The sequence below is a fragment of the Aulonocara stuartgranti genome (assembly GCF_965226115.1).
Source record: "Aulonocara stuartgranti genome assembly, chromosome: 7".
NCBI classification, from domain to species: domain Eukaryota; kingdom Metazoa; phylum Chordata; class Actinopteri; order Cichliformes; family Cichlidae; genus Aulonocara; species Aulonocara stuartgranti.
Genome location: NC_138945.1, coordinates 65,515,829 through 65,541,399, shown reverse-complemented (window position 1 = coordinate 65,541,399; position 25,571 = coordinate 65,515,829). Strand labels below are relative to the sequence as shown.

Here is a 25,571-nt window from a genome sequence, read left to right as displayed (position 1 = left end):
GCGCCCCCATCTGTGTTTTCAGAGTGCTGCAACGTGGTCAACAGTCCTGCACTCAACGACTGTAAGTGAAGCAAGTGTAAAATTAGTAAGAAAAATCCTGACAGACACTTCAAAAGTTCAAACTGAGCTGAGGGGTAAGAAACTACATATCACCACTATAAACTGTACAAATTAAAAAAACTACTGACTGGATTAGAATCTAAACTAAAGTAAGATCCTGAGGAGATATACTTGTAATAAAATGAAACCCGTTAAAAAGTGGAGAAAGCAATGAAGCAACAAACTTCAAAAGGCTTGGGGAAATAGCTGACACCACTTACACACGAGCTGCATGTGCACAGCAGCTAATTTAAGTTCTTTGATTAATTGCAGTCCTTTACAATATTAAAATATTTTTTCTGGCACAAAACAATCAAGTCGTTTAACAGTAAAAAGCCAGTTTAATTGCAGAATATATTGACAGTACAATACAGCAATAAAAAAAACTGCCATAATGCTTCTATTTTTACATGACTTACACAGCTGCTGCTCAGCTCGTCAAACAGAACAGCAACAGGGCACAGTACAGTAACAATGACAATGACACGACATACAGACAGGCTCACAGAGCACTGCACCCGTCATTCTCCACGGGCTAGGGATGTGTTAATTAAGAAATGTACAATATAATAATAAACATAAACCAAGAACCGAGACACAGAGCATTCGATGACTGGGTTTGAAAGGGACTGGTTGTCACACAGGGAGAAGAAAGCACAGCCACCAAAACAAAATTAAAAACTAAAAAATATGGATTACTTTGCATGTATGCACTTCATACATAACGTTAAATGACTTGACATTGTCCATGATCTCTCATTACTCTGTCTGGCCTTCATTTACCACATTATATCCTCTTTATTACTTGTGCCTTATTTCACGTATTACATGAGCGCCGGTGTATTTCAATACAGAGCTTCAATGTGTCCTCCCTCGCTACCGAAGGATCCTAGGACCAGACCTGTCGTCTGTTACTGTCTTGCGGAGCTTCACCCCCCGGCGTATAGATACCAGCATATCTATGTCCTCCTGACTGACAGAGGACGCCCCCTGAGGCGCAAACTGAGCGGGATCCCCTGACAGTGAGCTAGGGAAGGGGAACTGACCCTCACCGAGGGCGTGGGCGCTGGCTGCCAGCTCTCCTATCTTCTCCACCAGGCTGTGGCGGTTGGCAGCGAGCATAGGGTCCTCCTCAACACTTTGAGCAGCCATGCCGAGGGCCTGCTGTTCGTAAACAGTCCTGTCCGCCCCTCCTCCACAGCCCCAAGATGTGTCAGGGAGGCTCATCCGCTTTGGAGGAGCCCTCATATTGTCACTAGCTGATAGGTCATCACCATACAGAAACTCCTCACTGCCTGCAGAGTGATGAGACGGGCTAGTGTAACCCGGGGAGTTTGGCACTGTTGGGGTTTTAACTGGCACGATGGGAGGCCGGATGGGAATGGGGCCAGATGTAGACGGCGTGCGTCTCACGCCAGTCTTGGAGGATGGCGTCCGGCGTATAGTGGCTGTCCCTGAAGCAATAGCTCCAGCGCCGCTTCCCCCAGCGCCATTTGGAGTTCCCTGAACAGTCTTACCTGCAGGCAGACCCGCTGTACTTGCAGGTCTCTTAGTTTGGATCATGCGGCGGTAGCTCTGCGCGATGTTACTATGACGAGGGATGGTGGAGGATTTGTCAAAGTCCACCTGCCCTTCACTGTCAGCATCTCCATTAAGAGAGTAGCACTCATAATCAGAACCTAGAAATCACAGCAAGTCATGAGAATCCATTTTTCCCCCACACTGAATATTCAATAGTTCATAGAGCAGTTGTTTTGGAGGGTTAATTAGCAGGTGCTTCATTACATAGCAATTCACAGTAATCAAACTGGAGTTTAAGGCAACACGTACAGCACTATTCAAATCACACACGTGCAATGATTGAAACACAACAGTTAAATTCATGAATAGTGTGCTGTATGTGGATATCATGTGTGTTTAATCAGGCAGGAGTGTGTGGCTCTTCAGGGATGACTGTTACCTTGACTGGGTATGGTGTCCTCGGAGCAGGAGGGGGTGTTGGTCTGGGTGCTATAGCCACTGGAGTACTGCAGAGAGTCTCTGCTGCTCTTTTGCTGCTCCATGCTCAAGCCCCTGGTTAGAACCATGGCTAGAGTACTGGCTGCTGGAGAGAGGGGCTCACCAAGCTTAACACACATATACAGAGATACAGACAGGCAGGAAATACATAAAGATTAGGACACATTTACATTTTCATCACACTGCAATCCCTACAGCATACAAATTGATATACTGGCATTTATTTTTTCACTCCTTTTTACCTTGGCTGCAATGGTTCCTGGGCCACTTCTCACCCTGTGTGGCTCATCAGCTTGCATTCCAGAATACCCCTGTGGACTGGGCGGAGCCTCCAGTTCTCTCATCTTATCCACAGACTCCCTCCTACGCTGTGGGGTGCTGGCCAACGACGGTTCGCAGGAACTCGATTTGGCCCAGTCCTGCAACAGCAGACTGAATAATGAGACCGTCTTGCAACAGTGCATCTCCAGTGTTTCACTGGAAGTTGTGCAGTAAAACACGGAAGCTGTTGATTTGGCTTATAAACTGGTTAGATGCATGGTAGATATGAATAGAGCACAGCAGGGCGTGCAGTTTAGCACATCTTTTTTGTGGAAACATTGGAAAACTGAGCTTGATGAGCAACAGCAAAACAATGATTGTGAGGTTATTCTACGGAATGCGAAATCTGTGAAGGCAACAAAACACAAGAAGCAAAGAAGCAACAAAGTCTCAAAAGAGAACCCAAAGCAAAATTTGCAAATGAAAACAAACCTTCCAGCTAGGAACCTTTGATGTGGGTGAGGGAGTGTTGGATCCAGGGGAGTGGTTAAATGTGGGGGACGCAGGAAGTATAACAGATAGAGGCCTGATGGTGCCAGTGTGTGAGAAAGCAGGGCGGAAGGTGCCGAAGGATGAGCATGAGCCAAACTGCGGAATGGACAGACAGGTCTGAGTAAGAGTGCTCAACATCGGCGAGTAGTCCACGTTATACCTTACAGCGGCTGTCGTTAAAGGCTCACGGGCCTCTTTAAGCTATAGATAAAAATGATTGAAATGCACAGCACATCAGCGTGCAAGTGCATACATCTGCTAGTGCGCGTGTGCGCGTACAGCAAAGCAAGTACGCTGGTAAAAGATGCATGCAGTACTAACCGCTGTAGGAGAGTTGCACTCGCTGACAGACTGGCAGGTTTCTGAAGCCTCAGAGGAGGCTGAGCTTGTTGATTTCTGGGAAAGGAAAGATGGAGTAAAGAACAGTGGAGATGGAGAGGAAATGGGGAGAAAAAGTTAGATGTGAGAGATGCATAGGAAGATGGTGAGAGCTGGAGAAGAGTGTTGATGAGCTTTAGAAGGAGGGATTTTTTTCTCTCTGAGGGGATCTATATTCTATAGCCTAGATTGAAAATAAAGTAGCCTGTAAGATCATTTATTCAGAAAAAGAACGTTGCATCAGTTGGTGTGTTGCTGAGTGTGTTCTCTACACTGCAATCTGTTCAGACTGTGAGAGTCTGAACAACTTTATCAGTCCAGTGGGATAAAAATTCAACATTTGCAACTGATAGAGATCTATTGCAAAAAAAAAAAAGAGCTCAAACTCTTATGGTGGCTTCATGTGTGAAATACAAAAACATGGAAAAACTCTATGGTTTTCAATTCAGATACAGCAGACGGAGTGTGATTGTGGTTAAAAAGAGAGAATTATTGTAGATCTGCATTGACAAGAAAGTGGTGTTGTTGCCGTGTCCTCCTGTCCTGATGTTTTACTGCCAGAGAAATCTCTGGAGATAACAAGTCTGCTTTATTCCTGATTTTGCTGCAACAAAAAAACCCAAAACATTTTCCCTCCTGATAAAAGGAAAAAAAAATATCATAGCTGAGACTGCTACCTGGCTTGTGATATCAGAGGGCATGGGTGATGGAGGCTTTGAATGGGTGTTGGCGTCTTGGGAGACAAAGCCCGAGTCATGGGAGGAGACGCTGCTCAGCCGATGGGCTCCTGAGGAGGGCATCTGGAGGAGACTGTTGACAGGAAATCGCATCGGTGTAAAATTCAGCATTTAGTATGCATTCTAATCAGGATTAATATTATCACATTTATGGTTTTGTAAATTACACAGAAAATAGTAAAAAGAATAAAAGGCTTGTGAAAAATTAATCACAAAAGCTGTGATCATGAAGGCTGTGTTGTGTGAGAAATCTAAATGATTCCATTCTTCTAATTCTGGTCCATCAAAGAGCATTAAAAAGTTATCATTTCTTTGATTCTTCTTCCTTTCTGAGCATTAACAGCAGTCTTTGTGCTTTCTGTCTGCTGCTCTGTCATTTTCACTCTGCGCCGCTTCTCTTTGTCACCCACGCATTTTGAAATGTGCAACTCGCACTTCTCACCTCCCCTCCCATACTCCCCTCCCACACCTCCTTCTTCCCCTCTCACTCTGGAATCCATCCGACATTAACATTTCTCGTTAATCTTCATTCTCTTGGATGAAGCTTAAGGAGGATTGCCAAAATAAATATGGCAAATTAAACACAATAAATCATTTAAAAGTAAAGCCTAGTCTTAAGCAGTCATTTTTCTCTCCTTTGAGTTTTTAATAAGCAAGCTTGTTTTTATTGTTTCCTATTAAAACCTTTGTCTCTTCATCATAATCTTTCATTTGAATGTGTGGTAATGTGTGGTGCTTAAGTTATTACCCTATAAAAGTAGCATCTCATTACTTCCCCAGTCCCCTTAATGATGACTTTCGACACCTCAGTATGTATCAGTAAGGACCTGTTTTTTTCTCAAGGGTAGCTGCATAGGCAGAGACCATCCTCACTAACTTCTGATGCACACCCAGTCATTCCTCTCTATACTCAGGCCTGAAATATGACAGAAACCGCTCAGTGGAGAAAAGAGCTTCAAGGGTTAGTGCTAAAATAATAAAATCACGGGGAAAAGAGTCAATGTATAGAAGTCAGACTGAACTGAAAGACTGTTTCAGAAAAAGCTTACATGCTGGTGGTGCAAGCATCTGTTTTAAAATTAGCCAGCCAGGAATACCTGTAGCATACTAAGAATAGGACATGGCGTTAATTGGAACAAGTGTCAGGGAGGTTCTGCTCGGAGCTGTAGCACTAAATAAAAGTGAGAAGGTATGATATTCCTTCCTCTCAACATTAAAATGTGTTTGACCTAGAATGCCACATTTGTAGAGAAACTTTTGCGCTATCACCTTAAGTCAGATGAATATGTGGATTTTGGCTCTTGTGTAGGCTCACGGCTGTCAGCTGGTGATATTTGACAGCTTTAGACCTAATCTCGCTGTAAGAAGCTTGAGAACTACAAATATATGCCAGGAGCAAGAGCTGAGGAGCTTGCGAGATAGCGCTGCATGTCGACTGTCACTGCTAATCAGGCTGTGTAGTGAAGAAGACATGTCACAGGTACATTCATGGATTTATTGTAGTCTTTATTAATATGCTATTAAGCCGGCTGAAATGATTTTTTTAAAGTTTATAAAATATATTACAACCTAATGTACAACCAAAACCTTATATAATACTGGGCCTCTTCCAAATAATCCTGGATGTTTGACCTTCACAGTACGGTATTATGCAGGTTTCATACACAGGCTCTTTGAGTTTGACACTTGAAGAAAAATGTTTTCCTGAGCTCATCTAAAACAAGAATGTAAAGCATGTACTTGCAAGCATGATTTGAAAATTATGGCTTGGAGATTTATTTCATATTCATAGAATCTGGGTTGTTCATTTTAAAAGAGGAGACGTCATCCTACAATTTTCTAACCACTTAAATGGAAAACAGCATGATTTGTAACTCAAAACAGAGGACACCTTTTATCTAATTCTGGATGTCTGGATGTGGCTCTTTCATACAAAAGACTGCAACGTGCAACAAGTGGTGAGTGTTTGAATAATATACCTGCACATACTGCTCTTCCTGGAACCTGTGCTACTGGGGGAAGAAGGAGGGGTCTGGTAGGACCAGCTATAATCAGAACCTTTTAGGTCCCGGATCACCTGCAGGAACACAACCAAATGGGGATTTAGACATAGACAAGTCTCTTTTCAAATATGGGAAAAAAAGACGAGAACCAACAAGATAAATACACAAGCTGCCGAGAAGTAAAGGTTAATTAAAATTGAGTTAATTGCAGCTCAAGCGCCCTTTCCAGGTGTGAACTGATAACTATTTGTTACTCTATTGGGTATTTATAGCAGGTGGATGGAGCTATGAAACAACAAGTTGCTTATTTTAGCCGTCGGATTACAAAAAATATCAAAATCTCTCCGCTCATAATAAGAAACACAGACATTTTTAACCTTTGTACTGAAACCACACACGGCAAATTAAATTCTGCTTCAAATAACTTTGCCACCACTGTGAGGAAATAAGCATGTCAGCGGCACTGGAAGAATTTGTAGTATTACACTCCTGTTACCTGCTCACTAGCTGGTGGCAGCTTGTGCGGGTCTTCAGTCAGCAAAGTGAGGTCATCAACAATGGCTTGTAAATGTGTTATTTCTCCCAGCATGGCAATCTCTATATTCTGCAGGGAAAACAGTATTGATCAAATTAAACAGCTACCACATCAACAGGACGCAGCAAAGATATTTCACAGTGTATGTCGGTGTTCTTTACACGCACAAGCTTCCATACTAAAAAGGCTTAATGTCCCTTACCACCACAGGCTGAAGCAAGTTGATGAATGAACAGTAGCGTCCCCTCTCCTCCAGGAGAGCTCTGCGCACTGCCTGCTTCTCCGTCTCCTCCATCAGCAGGTACAAATCGCTGACATCCTGCATGGCGCTGTCCAGCTGGGGGCGCAGATTACCGCGGCCTGCGCAAGGCGAAGGCAAAGGGTGCAAAGACACAAAAAGGCAGGAAGGACAGAGCCAGGGAGGACAGAGGTGAGGGGAGTTGAGCAAATAAAGAAGGAGAGGAGAAGGAATGAAAACAGATTAAGATTTGGACGGGAGGTTACAAAAGTGACAGGAAGTGTCCGCAGTGCACGAGGGGGAGGAAGAGAGGAAAAGATGAGAGATGATTAAAACAAATAATGATAAGCTGCTGTGTACTAAAGGTCAACACACTTAAAAACATTACACCAGAATGGATAATGACCACAGGAATGAGAGGACACTGAAACATGTCATCAATCAGTGCAGCTGGAGATGATTTGCAGACCCTGAAATGGATGAGATTGGAAAAACACTACTGTATGGAAGGTCATTCAATACTGCATGCCACAGTGATGCTTTATGATAGATACAGGAAGTCTAAGCAACGAAAGAAGGATGAGATGAAGATGAAAACGAGTATTAGGATGACACACGATTTGCTGTGATTGCATGATGTACACATACACTGCCAGTCATTTTGAACACTCTACAGTGTGCTGAGTTTTAGCACATAGAAAATACTGTTCTACTTACAAAATATAATGAACTAAAAGGGCGTGAGCAGATCTAAATTAGTATCACTCTATGCTGGCAATCGCCTTGATGAAAAACATTAACAAGCAGAGCGCTGTAGATTATTCTTACAGCTGTCCATATCTTTAATACGTTCAGCTTAATGAGCTACGCTTTCAGCGCACCTGTATTTAATAAGGCACTAATTAACTGAGTCCCAAAAGGACGTGATTTATAGATCCTTGCAACAGAAGCTGTATTCACAAAGATGCAGGACAATACTTGCAGCATCAAACCCCACATAGGGAGCGATTTAGGAAAATTCTCAAATCAGGAAGCGATAGCAACTTTTACCGCAATGCCACGTATGACATATTTTTTAAAAGGTGCAGCTTGACTGAATTCAGTCTCTATCTGACCTGCTAAATATCTGACCTACTTTCAGACCTACTTGCACAACATGTGTCTGCTGTGCTTGTTTGTTTCCCATGTAAGTAATTTTAGTATTTAATCATTTTTCAACATCAGACTGTGGAATCAATGTAACTGTCTGGGCAAGAGCCTGCAGATGGACCGTAGAGACAGGCTGAAGTCATCACTGTTGCACTGTTTAGCTTTTTTGTCAAGTATTACAGAGTTATGCATTACCTTACACTCCATATCTGGAAAATATCTGGATTTGTTTTGTTTTTGCGCTATTTTATTCCCTGCTTAAGAAATATTCGTGTCTCCTCTCCGTTTTTCACCTTAGTAGCAGACGCTGGTGTTAAATTGATTTGTAAATAATAAATGGGAACTACTCCATCTTTTAACCACAAATGTTAAGACAGATGGTGTTTTCTTTGACTGGCAGGTTTACGTAAAGATGGGTTTAAGCCTTGAAACTAATATGTGAAGTTCTTATTTGTAGCAGCAAACATACCTAGAAGCTCTACAGCCAGGGATAAACGGCAGACAAAAACATTGAGGAGGGTTTCAGTTAGAGGGAGGGAGGAGAGGAAAGAAAGAAGAACAGGCAGCGTTAGCTGTTTTAAATCAGGGCATAATGCATGTACCACTGCTACATTAAAATACTGTATGAAAATAGGAGTTTAATTACAGCCAGCAGCGGGGGATAACGCAAGCACAGCCAGGAAAGAAGTTAATTTCTTTGATTTATAGGGTAAACTATCCAAAGTTGGAAAGGAGCCTCTGAAATTGTGCCAAGCATTTTGACTTGAGAGACTTATCCTTTCACAATCTACCCTCTAGATGGTGCTATTTTACTGCTAGTGCAGCGACCAGTCGCAGACTTCATTAATTAAAATCCGTATGATACTAATTAATATATCACGAGAGAGTTACTAACCTTTTCTTGCTTTTTTCTGGAGTTTTATGGTATCAAGTGACTTTCTTTTGATTTCCTGACGAGATCTCTTGTATTCTTTGGCAAGCATGTGAAGACAAAGGAAGTATAAATTTCCATACAATACACATTGTGCAATTAATATCTTTTATATTGCTGTAGTTATTCACCTTTGGCATGGTCTTTGTCCAGCTGGTTAGCCGTCTTCTTCCATTCCTCTATCCTGTCCTGGAGCGGCGTAACCAGGCCTTCCATAAGAGCACTGCAGCAACAAGAAGAGACAATATTCAAGAGAATGAAGGGTATAACAAATAGGTTTATTTCCACAGCATAGCAAAGAGTAACAAAATAAGAGAAAGGTCACCATGGATGGAGAACATAATAATCCCCTCAGGACAGGCGAAGAGAGAAAATTGCAATGGAGCAAATAAAAACAAAAGTGACACTTACTTGGTGAAGTGGCGTAATTTTGCCTCAATGCTACGGTGTCGCATACACATCCTTGTCAGAGCTGAGCCAATGTCCCTGGTAGCACCTTGTAAACACAATATGAAAAATAGAAATGTCATCTACGATATCGGAGCTCAGCAATAGAAATTTAGACCTAGAAGACCCAGAAAAAATGATTTTCTATAAGAGGGCTATACAGATATGGAGTGCTTTGAAAGGCCTGAGACTCTCTTGTCAAATGGACTCATCAGCTTTTATTCCTCCCTCTTTCAGCTGGAGAGGCATTTTTAGTTGCAGCCACTAGATGGACATATGTTGACCGTAAAGGCAGGGCGTGCAAATGTCACATTTGTTTGGGGAAAGCAAACGTTCCAGAGTGACCGTAAAATAAAACCCTGTGCTATCTTCTTCCCTCCTGACAAAAACACGTATTTTTCCTGTTGACACTTTAACGTCGCCGTGTGGTAATCTCCCCACACTGAGTAAATAACGGCTTGTGTGAATTTGTTACTGTACTTTTCCTCTCTGCTGAAGTGTGATTAAATGAGGTTTTAAGCCCCCAAAGCTCAGGATGGTCCACTGTGTCACTGATGGTTCATAGGCCAGTGTAATATATGGCAGCACTGATCCTGTTGTAATCTGGGCCACATAAGGCTAATCTCAGGGTCTCTCACCACAAACACACACACGCGCAGACACAGACGCACACAAGGAAAGAGAGAAGACACCTCTTATAGCAGACAGACCTCAGAGCTGAGGCATGTATGTGTGTTTGTGAATGATTGCTGGAGCGTATGTGCGGAGGTTTGTTTGTGTGAACGTATGGACAGGTGGTGTATTTTACCAACCCCCACACCCTTTCCGAAGTTCTCACCCCTTTCATCCTGGAGGAAAAAGGAGGGAACCATGTAAGGGGATATCCCTCTATTCTTCCCTGTCTGCTCTGCCTTTCCTGTTCTCTCTGTTTCCTAAACACCATTCATGCAGGGCAGGCAGCGTTAGGGAGAAACCAGCTCTAACCTTCACTACAAAGCCTGAAGGAAAGAGAAAATGAAACGCACGACTAATATAACTGGCCTAAAATGAGACTCTGTGTAAGAAATGCTCCAGATTGTCGTCCAGTGAGATCTGTGCTCTTTTCCAGATATCACATAAAGAAACTAGGTTACTGTCTCCTGCTGATAACATGTCAAACTGTCAGACAAAGACCAGCTGAGTCCAACATTTGGCTGTCAACTTCACTAACTGCTGTACTAGTTCAAAGAAACTCAGCAACAGATCTGGGCCCTGTATGCATTGCTCCTCTGAGTGAGAGGAGAGGTGAAAGGTCATCCAGCTGTAACACACAGAGGTATTCAACATCAGCAGGAAGTGATTTAGAAAAGACATGTGGAATCTATACGCTTTGCTCTAGATATAAGCAGAAAGTGGGGAGTCCAACCTATGTAGAGGATTCAGTCAGGTAAGAAACTTTGTTTACACCAGTTCATGATAACCAATGAGAAACTCAGACATGCACGTGATACACACACGCACTGATTTTGCCTTTCTCCTGCTAAAGCCATTACAGAAAGCACCCACAGCGGCATCTGACTTCCCAGATGGAAGAAGACTGGGCGATAGATGAATGAGGCACTAGAGAGTAATGTGGGTCCTGGTATCTCTAAAACAGACCGTCCCAATGTCACTATCAGCTGGAGTGAACTTTCAGCCCCCCACTCCTGTCCCATTCACACCTGCCAATTTCCCTCCTGCTCCCCACCTCTTCCCTCCTGTCTCCTCCCCTCCTTCTTCCCTTCCCAAAAGGGGATCAGCTGACAGCTACATCCTGGGGAGGTTCAGGGCTTCCTGACCATGTCCAAGAGCCATGCTGGCCTCTGGCCTTGACCGGATGGATAGTGACACGGTGATTCACTCCCGTAGCCCCCCTACAAAGGCTCACAGGCATGTGACAAATATATACAAGCTTAAGCCTGACTCGAAAGACAATTATTATGCAACACTTAGACTTCTGTCCTTCTTTCTATTTTCCTCCACAGCCAAAGACCTCTATGTGTTGTTTCATCCTTTTTCTTCCCCTGTTCATTTTGAGATTTGTGACATTTAAGCTTCACTAGTCCAGATTCAGCATTTTCAACATGTGGTCCATAACAGTTTATGTAGCGAGAAAAAAAATGAGCTTCAGTAAAACTGATTCATCCACCCTGAAAATAATATTTCAACAAAAATGCTGAAATAATTTGATTACATGTTACAATACTTGATTTGCATATTGTTTATATCACACATATTTTCCTTGATGATTATTTGAATGTATAAAACTTTTATTTTATTTATTTCAGTTTGAACTTAAAAACATTGCTTCATGTTTATGTGGGCAAAGAATGATGTTTGGTCATTTCATGATATAATGTGGCAGCACAGAGTAAAACAAAGCAAGAACTTTCTCTTTCAGTCTGATTCATTCAACCTTTCCTGTTAAGAAATCTAACAGCCACCTCACTCATTTAAAAAAAAAACTAAAAAGTCAACCAGCACAAAAATGATGATTACCAAACTAAACCACTGTTTTAATTTTTAAGTCATATCATGATTCTTTGATATAGATATATCAATACTTGACGTTCTAGAAACATGCTAGCTGATGTGTGCAAGAACTGGAAAAGTGATTATTGAGCAGACCCCTGTGGCTTTAGGATCTGGGCCGACCTCATAGCAGACAGCCACACGTGCACGAATGAAGCAAAACACAGACCACTACGGGGGAAAACTGTTATGCAACAGAACCATATATCTTACAGCTTGGAGCAAACAACTGGGAGTAACTGAACAGTGGACAAATCTGTGGTTCATTACAGAAGCGCTGCCGTGTGTGCATCTGAAGCTCACGGCGCCTGGTTTAATATACAGGCTGAGCATAAATACAAACTGCCTCGAGATCTGCTACGTATGTTGAAAAAAACATGGGGCTGTTGGTGGGAAGGTCATGCCCCCATTGGTGGCTTTAAGCTCTGGTATCTGAGGCCAGACCAGAGTAGTCTAAGCGTTTACTGAGTGGTTCCATCCAGAGCTCTGGTTCTGATTAACTCCCCTGAATCCTTGGGGAAGGAGGAGCATTTTAATAGGCCTTCTTTATAGAGAGTTCTCCTGCCAGGAGTCGGGAGCCAGAGGCTAAACTGCCACAGGCCTACTCCATGATGTCTTCAACATGGGAGCTAAACTTAAATATCTCTCTTATTCACCATCTAAACCCTAACGCTCAGCTCAGATTTCATTAGTGCTCAGACAAGCAAGCCTGAATGTCCTTCTGCTGGAATTAAGGCTGGATACGTTGACGCCGGCTTTCAAGCTGAATGCAGCTCACTTCTTCTCCATCTTGATTTCTGCCTTTTGTGTCAATAAAACACGTTTGTGTGGAATTTTTTCTAGACCCTCAAACAGCCTCTGCCAAGGCAAGGAAATTCCATCATCCGTGAGACAACTGTTATTCTTTGCATTGGCACCTTGGCCACTGTGCTGGCTGTGCCTCTCAGAGACAGTTAAGCCTCCTGCGTTTACCCTCCCTCACCCCTTTTAAGTGAGGCAGAGTGTGAACTGGCAGGGACACAGAGAAGGCCACTGATGGATGAAAGGCAGTGTGGGGTGAGACGGGAGGAGGTTGAAAGAGGGCACACACGGCGGAGGTGCTGGGCGGGTTTGGCCTGTCAGAAGGCAACGGAAGTGCTATAGTGTGGCAGGTGCAACAGGCCCTGACAGGACGACATCGTCCACAATAAGCCGAGAAATTAAAAAATGTAATGTTTGCATTACTGTCAAAATATTTCTGTAATTTGTGTAGTCATCTTCACTAGAACACTTTATATATATCTTTGAAGAAGAAAATGAGGAGGACCTGCTTTGATTTTGACAGCTTCACTTGTCTTCTTTAGCTGGTAGTTGAGCAAACATGAAACTGAGATTTCTGAAATCATAACCTGATTAAACATCAAACATTCACATCGTCAAGAGATTGCTTCAAAGCACAGCTTGAGCTCTTTTGGTGCAGCACAGTAGGAGCTGTCTGTATTATAAATAAAGCAGCATCTATTGCATATGCTGGTGAGGGAGCTGTGAGTTGTGAAGGAGGTAAGAGTGGCAGATAAAACAGCTGTATCTGTATGGATTATGAAACGAGAGTAGCGTACTGTACGCCTGCAGCAACAAAAGCTACAGATCTGTGTAATTTATGTTGCTTAAATATTGGACATGCAGTATCTGTGAGTTTATTCAATAATAAAGATGGTATTTGTCCACTGTATTCACAGTTAGAAGAGGGAAAAAACATAACAGCAAATCCAGGGTACAGATCCAAATGCTTTAGGATTAACACAGTGTGTTCTGTCTGTAGCAAAAATCAAAACGTCATTCCAAGCCTTTGTGTCACTTCCTTATACGTGGAATGCTTTTTATTAGTACAATACAACTAAAAGGCAGAGGAAACAGCCCCGGGATCAATTGTTTTAGTCTCTCACACACAGTCGAGCGCACACTCATCCCATTGTTGCCTGTCCAGACAGCACGCACAGCAAGTTTCACCTCTCAGACAGACCCCAGTGTTTCCTGATGTGGCGTAAACATGTTCTGGTGTGCATTAGAACAAGACTTTAAAGAGGAGGAGGAGGAAGTTATATTCCTCTGCTGGAGGAGCTTCCTGTTCAGGGGCATAAATGTTTCTAAAAATAATCACCACCCCTTGTCCAGATGCGCTTTTCATTAGAGATGGAAAAAAGGCCACAGGGAGAGAAAACAAGAAAAAGTACAGCAAAGGGAAGCAATCCACAAATGGCTGTCTTTGTCTCATGCCAGACAGGGATGTTTAAAGCTGAAGAAGATAGATGTGATGTCCCTTTATGCAAGAACAAATAAGCAATGATAGCCAAAGTTTGACAAATTTACTAAGCAGCGCTCTGTCAACAAATCTGCACCGATTCAATCAGACGACTCAAGCGCTCCTGTTTTACAGGCTCAGCAATTTTCTTTATCTTAGCTCACCCGAGTCTGTCCGGCCTTGCCCCACCTATGTAAATGCTACTCTGCTCATTTGCAAACAGTCCTGCAAACAATGCAGACAATACTGCTGGTCCTTCTGCTGCTGCTACCTCCATCTGAGTCTCTGAGCCTGAAGTTATCTTGAGCAGCAGTTTATTATATTAGCCACTCTGCCCTGCGCTGATCATCAGAACCTACGTGTCAAATATAAAAGCTTGAATAGAATAACAGTTTAGCGGAACAGTAATTAGATATCCATCCAAATCATTGGGGTTCATTATGTTAGCCTTGTGAACGTCTTGATCTGGTGTAAACGTGTTCACAACACATCACCCAGTAATTTTTGGGCCACTTCAATCTTGACCGATGTGTTTAACGGACCAATAATAGCAAACATGTGATCTGATCTGTCATTCTACATTTTCATTTCTTTGAAATTGTATTCCTTTTAATCTCCTCTCTCGCATTCCTCCAGCAGCCTCTCTCGTGCATTTCCCCACTCCTCTCCAGCTCCCTTCCAAAGTGGAGTTCGTGTTCAGGATGTAGCCGAACAGAGTGTTCCCCTCGTGTTTGTCTTCTTAGTTTGGTATTCGACCTCAGAATTAAAGCTACGCTGAACCCAAAGATTTGTTTTCTCTCTTGTTTTTATTTCCCCTTTTCATCTGTTTCTCACATTATTGCTGCACCCGCTTCACCCTTTACTCTGTGGATGTAGTTATTACAATAGCTGGAAAACATTCATCTGCAGGATGACCGCATTGAGTTTAAGCCCATAAACTCCGTAGTGACTCATGAAGAACTCTGCTGGAAATTGTCCGACGAACAAGGTAGGAAGCTGAGGGGGAAATGAGAGGCTCTTGTCGATACTTAGCGTGACCTTGTGGTTGAAGGTCGTGAAATAACCAAAGAGCCTTGCATACAATTAGCAGAATGGCACAACAGTTTGTAATTTACCAGCTACTGTATTTATCTATGTGAATGACTGAACATGTAGGTCCGATCTAAATCACTTGAAATCTATAAGCTAATTAACTGTGAGCTGCAGATTCTAAACTCTTGGTTCTGGTACACAGAATGCAGAACAGGCTTGTCTCAGGCTTGTACATGGGATGCAAATGTTGATGCATGTCAGCTTTGGTCTGATGGGTACACTTATTATTTGACATGTCTGCAAAAATAGCTGCACTGCTGGGATAGCACAGAATACATTAATCCCCTGATCTCGCTCTGCGCTAGGCCACGGCCACATCTCGTCCACGCCAGGCTGTCCAGATGGCGGGTAGGGATATCCGTCCCATCTGCCAACCCAGAGAAGTACAGCGGCCAAGCAGATTAGTGCTTCGCTGACACACTGATCTACTAGCATACCTCCACAGAGTATGGACTGAGTGAGTAAGAAAGAAAAGACACAGAGCCAAACAGAGAGGACTTGCAGTGACCGACAGAAACATTGTTTCCATGGGTGTACATGTAATGGAGTATGGACGGCGCTAGCTTTGATAATCACACGTAGAAGAAGAAATGTTCATCCGTGCTTAATAAAAACATGCAGTGTATGGTTGTCTGGCCGGTGATCCCACAGTGTAAATTTTTAAAGCTGGGGGTGGCTGATCAGGAAGAGAAGAGAAGGCAGTCTGTGTCTGTGTGTTATAGAGTGGGGCTAAGAGGATTAGCTAAACGCCTCTGCCTAGCCTGGATACCCAGAGCTGTGGAAATCCCACTCCAATCACAACCCCCACCCAGGTCAACTAACCCCCAACTACAGCCAACTCACTTTCTGCAAAACATGGAGACTGTGTCATACTTTCATGGACCATTACCCATGTCTCTTTGATGTCTATCAAACTCAACTACGTTCAAAAACTGGAAAAAAAAACAACTTTTGTTTAAAGAACACATCATACATCCAAGCAACAACTAAATAAGTCACACAGTCTCCAATTTTCTCAACTCGAGTCTGATCCTTTTAAATGTCCTCACATAACATTTTAATATGAACGACAAAAAAGGTCCAGACGGCACACCAAAATCCATTAGACTGGCCAATCCAACAATAAAAGGATCCAAAGAGCTACACGGCCTTAGGTTAAGTTGCACAAAAGCTTGGTGTTGAAACGTATATCCTTAAAAAACCCAAATTCTCCACATATACCACCTAATATAGACTTTGTGGCTTGCAGACCTTTATTGAACTCAGATGCAAGCTATGAGTTCACTGAGACAGACGTGCCTTCAGACATAGATCCATCAGCACAGCTTAGAGAAACAGTGCTGTTAGACACAGTGCCAGAACGCCTGGAGGCCAACTCCTCCAGCTGCTTCATAGAAAACAGATGCTAATACCATGACAGCTACCATAAACTCTAAAAATGGACAACGCAAGCAAGAAGTCTGAACATGGACACACACCGAAGTAGTGTGGCAGACACCGATTCAAACAGAGAGCTGAGTAAGGTTAGTTGAGCAAAGTCATAATACAATTATGATTAAAAAGATACCCTTTGAGAAAAGTGCAGAAGAACAGTTAAGAATTCATAAAATTCGTTTCAGTCACTGTCCTCTCTCTCTGGGACTATCAGGAAGCTGTCAGTGAGGAGAAATGCTGCTTTTCTTGGCAGGGAAGTGTTTACAGTCTGAAGAGAGAGTGTGGAAGTAAGAGGGGCGAATGGGTGAGTGTGTCAAAGTTAGATTAAAGGAGGTAAAAGAGGAACGCGATGAAACCTCCAGCTGTGCCAGCAGCTGCAGCTCGTCCCCAAACACAAGCGTAGCTCAGAGTGACAGCGATTGGGGCCAGCAGTTCATAGCCAAGGGCCTGCCCCCTATAGCGCAAATCAGCCCTATAAGGCTGTGCAGACGCCGAGACAAACATCATCACTGCAGGCAGGCACACACACACACACACACACGTGAAGGATACAGACAGAAAAAGAAGAGAGAGAAACAGAAATAAAGGCTTACTATATACTGACCATCTAACCTCTGAATTCTTTTTATCTTTATGGTCCTAAATAAGTTTGAGTTAGCAAGAGTACAACCATGTGGAAAACAGAGAACATCTGGATGCCAGGATAGCTTAAATAAATTGACATTGCAGCTGCTAGAGAGGCAAAGTTGCCTAAATAGGTTTAAAGGTTACCCCTGTGCACTGAGAGCTAGCGCCAGTAAATATCGACATTACTCCTACCTAATTAATTACTGGGTTTGGTTTGGAGCACGCAAAGACTAACACAGCTCACACAGGAGAGACAGAAGTGAGATGGCATGCTTGCTAAGAGCACATAAAAGCTGCACAAGATGTTTTAGTTTTCTTTTTTTTAAGCAATGACTGCTATTTGTAAAACCAGTTGTCCCACAGCAGAGCTTCGAGCTAAATGCTAACACTACCACAGAACATGCTTGCAATGACAAAAAAGCATTGCTGCTACAGCACGTTTGATAATTATGTCCACTATGTGCAAAATGTGTTACTGGCTATCACTTAGTAAGTAACTGTATTAGCTACAGGCCTGATGGGAATTGCAGGTTTAGCCATGTAGCGCTGAACCACTTGGTTAAATGCCCACAGATCTGTCACAGATATTTCATTATGGAAAAGAATCAAAAGATTATTGAAAAGTAAAGAAACAGTGACCATTGTTGTTACTCCCTTTATTATATTGACGACAGCATGTAAGGGAAAATAGCAGTGTTTTATAGGTCATGATAATTTGTCAAATGGAAGAATAATCCCGTCAATCAATCAACACTGAGCACCGATGAAAATGATAAAAGCAGAATAATACTAATATAAGACTTTAGATTTTAGTAAGAAAAAAAATTATCTCATATGTTTCTGTCTAAGTACACTGATTCCCCTTTAATTGCTAGTCTCTCATCACCCATGCAGTCTGTGTCCTGAGAAGGATGGCACTAATCCTAAACTTAATGTGCCTGGGAGAAAAGCAGAAGTGGGCGTATGAGTGACACACTTACAGATTTTATACAGCTATCTGCAAACTCTCGTTGCCCTTCTCTCTCTTCTCATCTCTCTCCGGAATATCAATCATTTTGCTATTTTCCCTTTTTACAGCAATTTTCCTTTGAAGTCTTGCCCTTTATTCCTACCATGGCCTACCCCCCATTATTTTAGCAGGCTGCCAGCTGCTCGAAGCCAGCAGGCTGACCCCAGTCTACCTTGCATCATCTTACAGAGCTCATGTGCACTCACACCAGGAATCATTTAAAGTAGCCTTTAGTATTGTAATAGCGATAAACTGTTGCTGTAAAGTGCAAGGAAGTAAAACTGGCAATAATAAGTGAACACTGAGGCTGCTCTGTTATTTTTACCAGAAGTAAGTGGTCAATAAGGGGCGGTGCCAGTGCAAATAGTTTGAAAAACATCTTGGGATGTGGCCTGTAAGGTCAGGTGACCAGCTACCAGCTGTCACTCTTTGAATACAGTGCATCAGTGTGTGCTTATGTGTGTGTGCGTGTATGTTTCTGCGTCTATGTGATTGAGTGTGTCGAGAGCCTCGTCGGGGTTTGCAGGGTTTTTCTGACCTACATACTGCTCTCGACGATCAACTCCGAAGAAATCTGTGTTAATCAGCGGCCTCTCCAGCCAGCCAGTCTGCTGCCACTAGCGCAGTGACAAAGCAGATCAGCAGACCTCATTAAGACCAAAGAAACAATAAGCTTAGATTTTCATTTCTCTGAGCCTCCACCACCCGACCTCGCTCACAGCTGGCCCCACTCGCGTCATCTTAGTGAACAGAATGGTGCCGTGAGAGACAATACACTTACTTAAGGATGTGAAAAGTCTGTTTATTTTCTTTATGTGACCTTTACGACTTAGAAAGGGAAAAACATACTAACTGCTTGTCTACCAACACTCTTAGCTTCTACTTTTTAACAACTCCCTACTAAAACAACAAACGTATTTGTTCAACAAAGCTGATCATTATCATGACACTATTTTTCCACCAGTTCATACAGAGGCTCGACTCCACACCATGTGAGGCTAAATTTCCCTTACCTCTAGAATTGGTCGCCATGTCCGCCACCTTCTGAAAGGCATCTAAAAAGGCCACTGCTGCCAGAATTGTGGTCCTGTAAGTACATTGGTTCATTGTACTCTCACTGCACAGAGTCTGTAAACACTGCACAAGAATTTTCCTCACTGAGGTTTACTGTTCACAGGAACTGCTTCTCACCTGAGTTGAGAGTGTAGCTTTGTGGCCTTGGCACTGAAGTCTTCCCACACAGGGTAAGAGCTCTGATAAGAGAAAGGAAAAGTGTTAAACCAAATAAATATCTCACCAAGGACATTCAGGTCCGCGTGCTTCAACAAAAACAGCAGGCACAAAAATTTCAGTGTTAGATTTAGTCACACAAAATGCATTTTCTCATTAATTTTGGTGGAAAATACCAGGTTGAAATCCAAATAAGGAAAATAAATGTATATATCCTACCCCCAAAAAACATTTGTTTTATTCTGGGAAAAATCAGTCAATCACATAACGCCTGACAGACCCGGTTTTATTTTTACAAACTAGTAATTATTTTACACTGATTAGCAGATCACTCTCGACTTGTTCAAAGCTGTTTTTCTTTTTTTCCCTTATCTTTTTTCTTATTCCATTGTCCCCTTTGGTGTGTGTATATCAGTTCATTCATATATATATATATATTAGGGGTGCAACGATATTCGTATCGATATTGAACCGTTCGATACAGTGCTTTCGGTTCGGTACGCATATGTATCGAACAATACAACATTTGTAATTTATTTTATCAATTTTCCTTCTGACGATGCTGTCTGTGTTGAGCGCTCAGTGAATCTGTGTTCGACTACTCCGCCTAGGCTGCACTGCACATATATATATATATATATATATATATATATATATATATATATATATATATATATATATATATATATACACACACACACATATTGCTAATAATAATTAGTAAAGTAAAAAGAAAAACGGAAAAAAAGAAGAAGAAAGCTATGGAGAGGCTGGCTTCTTACCCTAGGATTAGAAAAAGGGTGTTGTATAAGTCCATGCTCTGACTTGTCTTTAAAAAGGCCAGTGTGATTTTTGTTGTGCACACTTGCAGTGTATTATATTTACAGTGTATAATACTAGGGCAGATTGTGAAATCACAGTGATGTATAACCCTAGAAAACCAATGGGGTCAGAGCCGACCCCATTGGTTTTCTAGGGAAACCATGGGGTCAAATTTTACCCCATGGGTTCTCCAGGGTTAAAATTGGCATACAACATTTTTTTTATGCTTCGTCTTTATTATTATCGATTCCCTTGTTTCATGATAAAACAAAAACTTGAACTTGCAGCTCTGTGTCTCAGTGTATTTGAATATTTAACTTGTTTCAAACTTGTTTGAAACAACGGGTAAACATTGGCCACCTACAGTGATAAATCTCTTTTGCAAAGAGGTAGATAATTTGTCCCAGGTGACAAAAGAACTACATACTTTTCGATTTGTATATAGATATTTGCATGTCTGGTGTGCAGGCACGTGCTGTGTACAAGGCCTAATATCATTACTATTTATGCACGCAAGCCAGGTAGTAAGACTTTCTTTTGAAAAACCTGGATTAGATTTAGCCCAGGATCGTCACATGCTGCCGTGAGCTATAAGAGCCGACCATTAGAGTGGGACCTTGAGCCCTGGAGTAAGAAGAGGAAGGGCACAACCTCTATGTGACTCTTTGATGGAGAGGAGCTAAAAGGGGTTACACATCTTGATTATATATAGCTAGCATGCAATCACAAAAGAGTCTTGTGCTGCATCACTTATAACCTCCATTCTGGCAATGACATGATTTAACTCCCAGGTTACCTTAGATAAAGTCTTTGCCTTGGAAAGTGATTTAGGAGCCATTCCCTCTTTTTAAAAAAATTGTTTTTCATGAACCTCCCGGCTTGGCTGTTCCCACTTGACTTCAACAGGTGTCTAATTAGCCTGTGGGCGCTGTGGCTCTGAGGGGCTGGAGGGATGTGCTGCCAAGACAGCTGAGGGTAGAGGGCAAAGAATTGGGTAAAGAGGGCTATGTGCAGTGCAGCTGGGAGGGGGGCACACTTTTTTTTTCTTTAAAGTTCATTTACACCCAACAACATCCAGGGATGAAAAGGATGGATAAAAGAGAGAAGCAAGCAGAGAAAGTCTCTTCCTCCCACAGCTCGTCATTCAGGTTAAAGCATTATCCTTGGACCTGGTAGGAAGTGTTGCTCAAGGACATTTGGTTACTTTTTCACACAAAGAGGCTTGAAATCACTTTCCCTATCACTCTCATCAGATCAAATCTAATTCCTGATGTAATTCTTGACTCCGGATCAAATCTTGCAGAACATTCTTTTCTCATTTCATCCTGTACCTACTGTTCTAACACCTCCCACTCTTTCATTTCTTTTCCTGTTGCCTCATCAGACAGTTACATAACCAACAGGTGCAGCTATTATCCACACATTTTCTCTATGCAGTACAATATAGCACACAGGAGGCTGTGGAAGTGCTACATCTATGTCACGCAGCTACATTCTAACAATATTCAGAATTAGGAAAGCAGTGCCATTGGATCGCTGGTTCGATTGGCTTGCATGGCACAACCAGCCGGCAGGAATGAGGTCAGATGTCTGTCTCGGACAGTGGACATTGATACTGTGCTGACTAAGGGATTCAGCCTCATTCATCTGTGCTGCTTATCAATACACAGACTGCCTCTTTCTGTGAGCCCCTGTCGCTCTCTGGCCCCGGCATGATTGCAACACAAAAAGGAAATTTATGAAACCAAACCAGCACTGCCAATAGAGCTGATTTCACTGGAACCTGACTAACGAGAGGTCCATAAATAGTCTGTCCTAAGGCGCCATGATCCTGCGCGCTAGTAATCAATAAGAAATCTGCTGGACTGAAAGAAGTGCTTGACGCTTGACTTATTCGCTGTTGTAACCACTTTGCTGCATCATGGGTTTCCCGGACAATGAGAAGACTGGGTGCTGCCTCCAGGCCCAATGAATGCGTTCACACTTTCCATCTGTTGTCATGAACAGCAGACCACCCTGGTTCAACTTCCTTCACTTGACCCCTCCCCCAACATACACAAATACACACGCTGACATGTAATCAATACACACACAATAACATACGTGTGATTCTGGCTTAAGAAATTGTTTTTAACTAAAAGACAGACAGCACTGGCTTCGTACAAATACAGCGCAAGGTCACACAGTTCAATTGTTAAAAGATTAAATGTGCATTTAATACCAAGTTGAAAAAATGTAGATATTTCAGTCCAAATAACAGGAAGCACAATGATAGCATTTCAAGTCTATTTCTGTTCAGAAGCTGAGGTTATGGAGCTCTCATTTTCTTCCAGAGCATCCTCTTACAGCTGACACTTAATTCAGAAATCACTTGAGGCTGGGATAGAGAAGGAACAGTTGTTTAGGGTTAAATGGCACCCATCATATGTGTAGTATGACTTTTATTAACTGTGTAGTATAACTTCTTCTTTAGTCCTGATAGTTTTACTGTAACACACAAAAAGAGGAATGAGAGCTGGAATATTTTTTTAAACTTTGATTATGATCTAACCCGTGGACCACACACCCGCAAATAGTGGTTTTGTGTTAAAAGACAAATGTTGTTCTGCAAATGTTTCCATGCAAGTACTCTGGCACACTTGCTAAAGTGTGAGCACTGTTTGACCTGCAGTACATTATAACGACAACACAAAGGGAAACACGCTTCATCTCCCAGTTTGTCCTACAGCGGTGTTTCAAGTGGGGGAGGACCCGGTGAAAGAAACAAAGGCAGTAAAAAAAAATGCATCTGATCAGCCACTGTGCAATCACAAAGGTCACATAATTCCCTATCTACTTTAAATTATGTGTGATACCTTCATGTCGTTCACAATGGCCTGGAATAATCCACCCAGCGCTCCACACTCCTTTTCCACCGACTCCATGGTGTCAAAAACAAACAAAAAAAGCTCGCGGAAAGACAAGTATCAGACAAAATATTCCACTGTTGCTGCTTCAAACATCGGACGTGTAGACCTTTGTTTTCTTCATCCGTCCTTCGAGGTGCTGCCCTACAACAACGTAGCCTGCAGCGAGGAGGATGCGAGGACGCACAGCCCACAGCCAGCAGCGGAGCGCACAGACAAAAAGAAATGTGCTGCTCGGTGTCACCGGGTACTCCTGCTCGCTCTGCCGCCGGTACTCGCCTTTCGGTGGCACAGGAGGGATGGAGCAGGGGCGCTCTCTTCTGCCAGGTTGGACTACAGCTATGCAACGTGGAGGGCACATGCACGGTGGCTTCTCATGATCACCGTTTAAACACAATCAACGGAGAGAGCACTACTCTGGGGAAGAGGGCAAGAGGAGGTGGAGGACGAGCAGGAGGAGGGGGTACGACCGGATGAGTCGCAACAGACGCGGGGACGCGCTCCGTTGTTAATAGCGGAGCAGATGTCTTGGAGCTGAAGGCTCCCGTAATAAGATCCATGGGAATGGAAAGGGGGCTGGTCAAGTGCGTTTTTTCTGTCTTGATAGGAGGAGGGGACAAGAAGGAACACCCATTCCTCCTTCCACCCCCCACGCAAACAAAAGTGAAGCCCTGCCTTCTCAGCGAACAATTGCCAAACACGCAAAGTAGGATTTCCTCGGATTTAAATGTGTATTCACACACGTGTCTGTTCATGATCGTTGAGCCACTCGTAGCCGTTTCAGGAAACAGTAACATGTGGGCCATTATCGCCTCATTAAGCATTAGCATTTAGAATCAACATAACAAATGCTAATTCAAGCCACAGTTTTGACTTTACATGTTTTCTTTGCGGGTCCATGAGAAGACTGCTGGTTGGAACACATCAACTTTTGCTTACCAGAGCAACTCAATGCTATTATAGTTGACTAAAACTAGAGGAAAGGTGTGAAAACACGTTTTAGACTGAACTGTAATAAAAACAAAATATAGACTTTAGCTCAAAAAAGTTGCAAAGATATGACAGTTGCCCGTCCACGACGCAAAGCTCTTGTTCCAGCACATCCCAAAGGTGCTTTATTGGTTTGAGATCTGGTGACTGTGGATGCCATTTCAGCACAGTGAACTCACTGTCATATTCCAGAAACCAGTTTGATCTCATCTTTGTGACGTGGCATGCTATCCTGTTGGAAGAAACCATCAGAAGATTTGTACACTGTGGTTATAAAGGGATGGGCAGGATCAGCAGCAATGCGCAGGTAGGTTACTAAAGGGCCAAGACTGTGCCAAGAGAATATTACAGCATTACACTATTACATGACCACCAGGCTGAACCGATCCTGTCTACTGATACAAAGTAGAATGGACACCATACCATACCAGCTTTATTTGTAAAGTACTTTAAAACAACAATAATGGACTAAAGTGTTGCACAGAAGAATAAATAAAAGACAAAATAAATACGGTGCATATGATGCATAATGAGGCACAGAATAAACATACAATACAAATGAAATAAATAAAAGACATAAAACAAGAGAAGAACATTAGCCATAAATGGGTTTTTAGTAAGATTTAGAAAAAGATTGAGAAGGTCCATGATTTCATGTTGTGTACAGCAAATTCTCTTTTGATCAGAAAACATTTCACTTCATTGTTCTTAGCTGACACGGATGGTAAGGTGTGGTCGAATGCTGCTGTAGCCCATCTGCTTCAAGGTTGTGCAATTAAAGATGCTTTCTGCATACCTTTGTTGAGTTACTGTTTCCTTCCTAGCTGGAAGCAGCCTGGCCATTCTCCTTTGACCTCTGACATCAGCAAGGCATTTTAACCCAGATAACTGCAGCTCACTACATATTTTCTCTTTTGGGACGATTCTCTGTAACCCCCAGAGATGGTTATTTGGAAAAATCCAAGTAGAACATCATTTTCTGATGTACTCGGATCAGCCTGTCTTGCACCAACAACTATGACCCATCACATCACCTTTCCTCTCCATTCTCATGCTCAGTCTGAACTTCAGCTGATCATCATGTCTAAATGCCAAAATGCATTGATTTGCTGATGGGCTGAGTGGATCAGATGCTCTAAGGTACTACTGATTTTGTACACAAGGCAGGATTTTCTTGCAGGTTTAAATAAGCAAGCTTATACTTTGTATTAAGCTAAGATGACCAAGATATAGGACTCAAAATTCACAACAAGGACATGGTCATTTTCTTCTTTGTTAAAA

The 25,571-nt window shown here is 42.6% G+C and overlaps 1 protein-coding gene across 3 annotated transcripts; it reads right to left on the bottom strand.

Moving 5' to 3' along the window:
- Positions 1–420: 420 nt before the first annotated feature.
- mtss1la (MTSS I-BAR domain containing 2a) lies at positions 421–23,957 on the bottom strand. 3 transcript variants are annotated; one of them, XM_082539961.1, is made up of 15 exons: positions 23,250–23,955; positions 19,534–19,595; positions 19,356–19,429; positions 9,314–9,398; positions 9,034–9,125; positions 8,867–8,941; positions 6,787–6,944; positions 6,546–6,653; positions 6,026–6,123; positions 3,987–4,119; positions 3,253–3,327; positions 2,872–3,027; positions 2,361–2,537; positions 2,060–2,225; positions 421–1,778 (listed from the first exon to the last, which is right to left on the bottom strand). In XM_082539961.1, exons 1-15 carry the CDS (start codon positions 23,316–23,318, stop codon positions 976–978), a joined length of 2,331 nt encoding a protein of 776 aa, XP_082396087.1. In that variant the 5' UTR covers positions 23,319–23,955; the 3' UTR covers positions 421–975. The 3 variants fall into 3 exon arrangements, with proteins under 3 accessions (XP_082396087.1, XP_082396088.1, XP_082396089.1); XM_082539962.1 differs by lacking the exon at positions 2,872–3,027 and having other exon boundaries at positions 23,250–23,954; XM_082539963.1 differs by lacking the exons at positions 2,872–3,027; positions 3,253–3,327 and having other exon boundaries at positions 23,250–23,957.
- Positions 23,958–25,571: the final 1,614 nt, after the last annotated feature.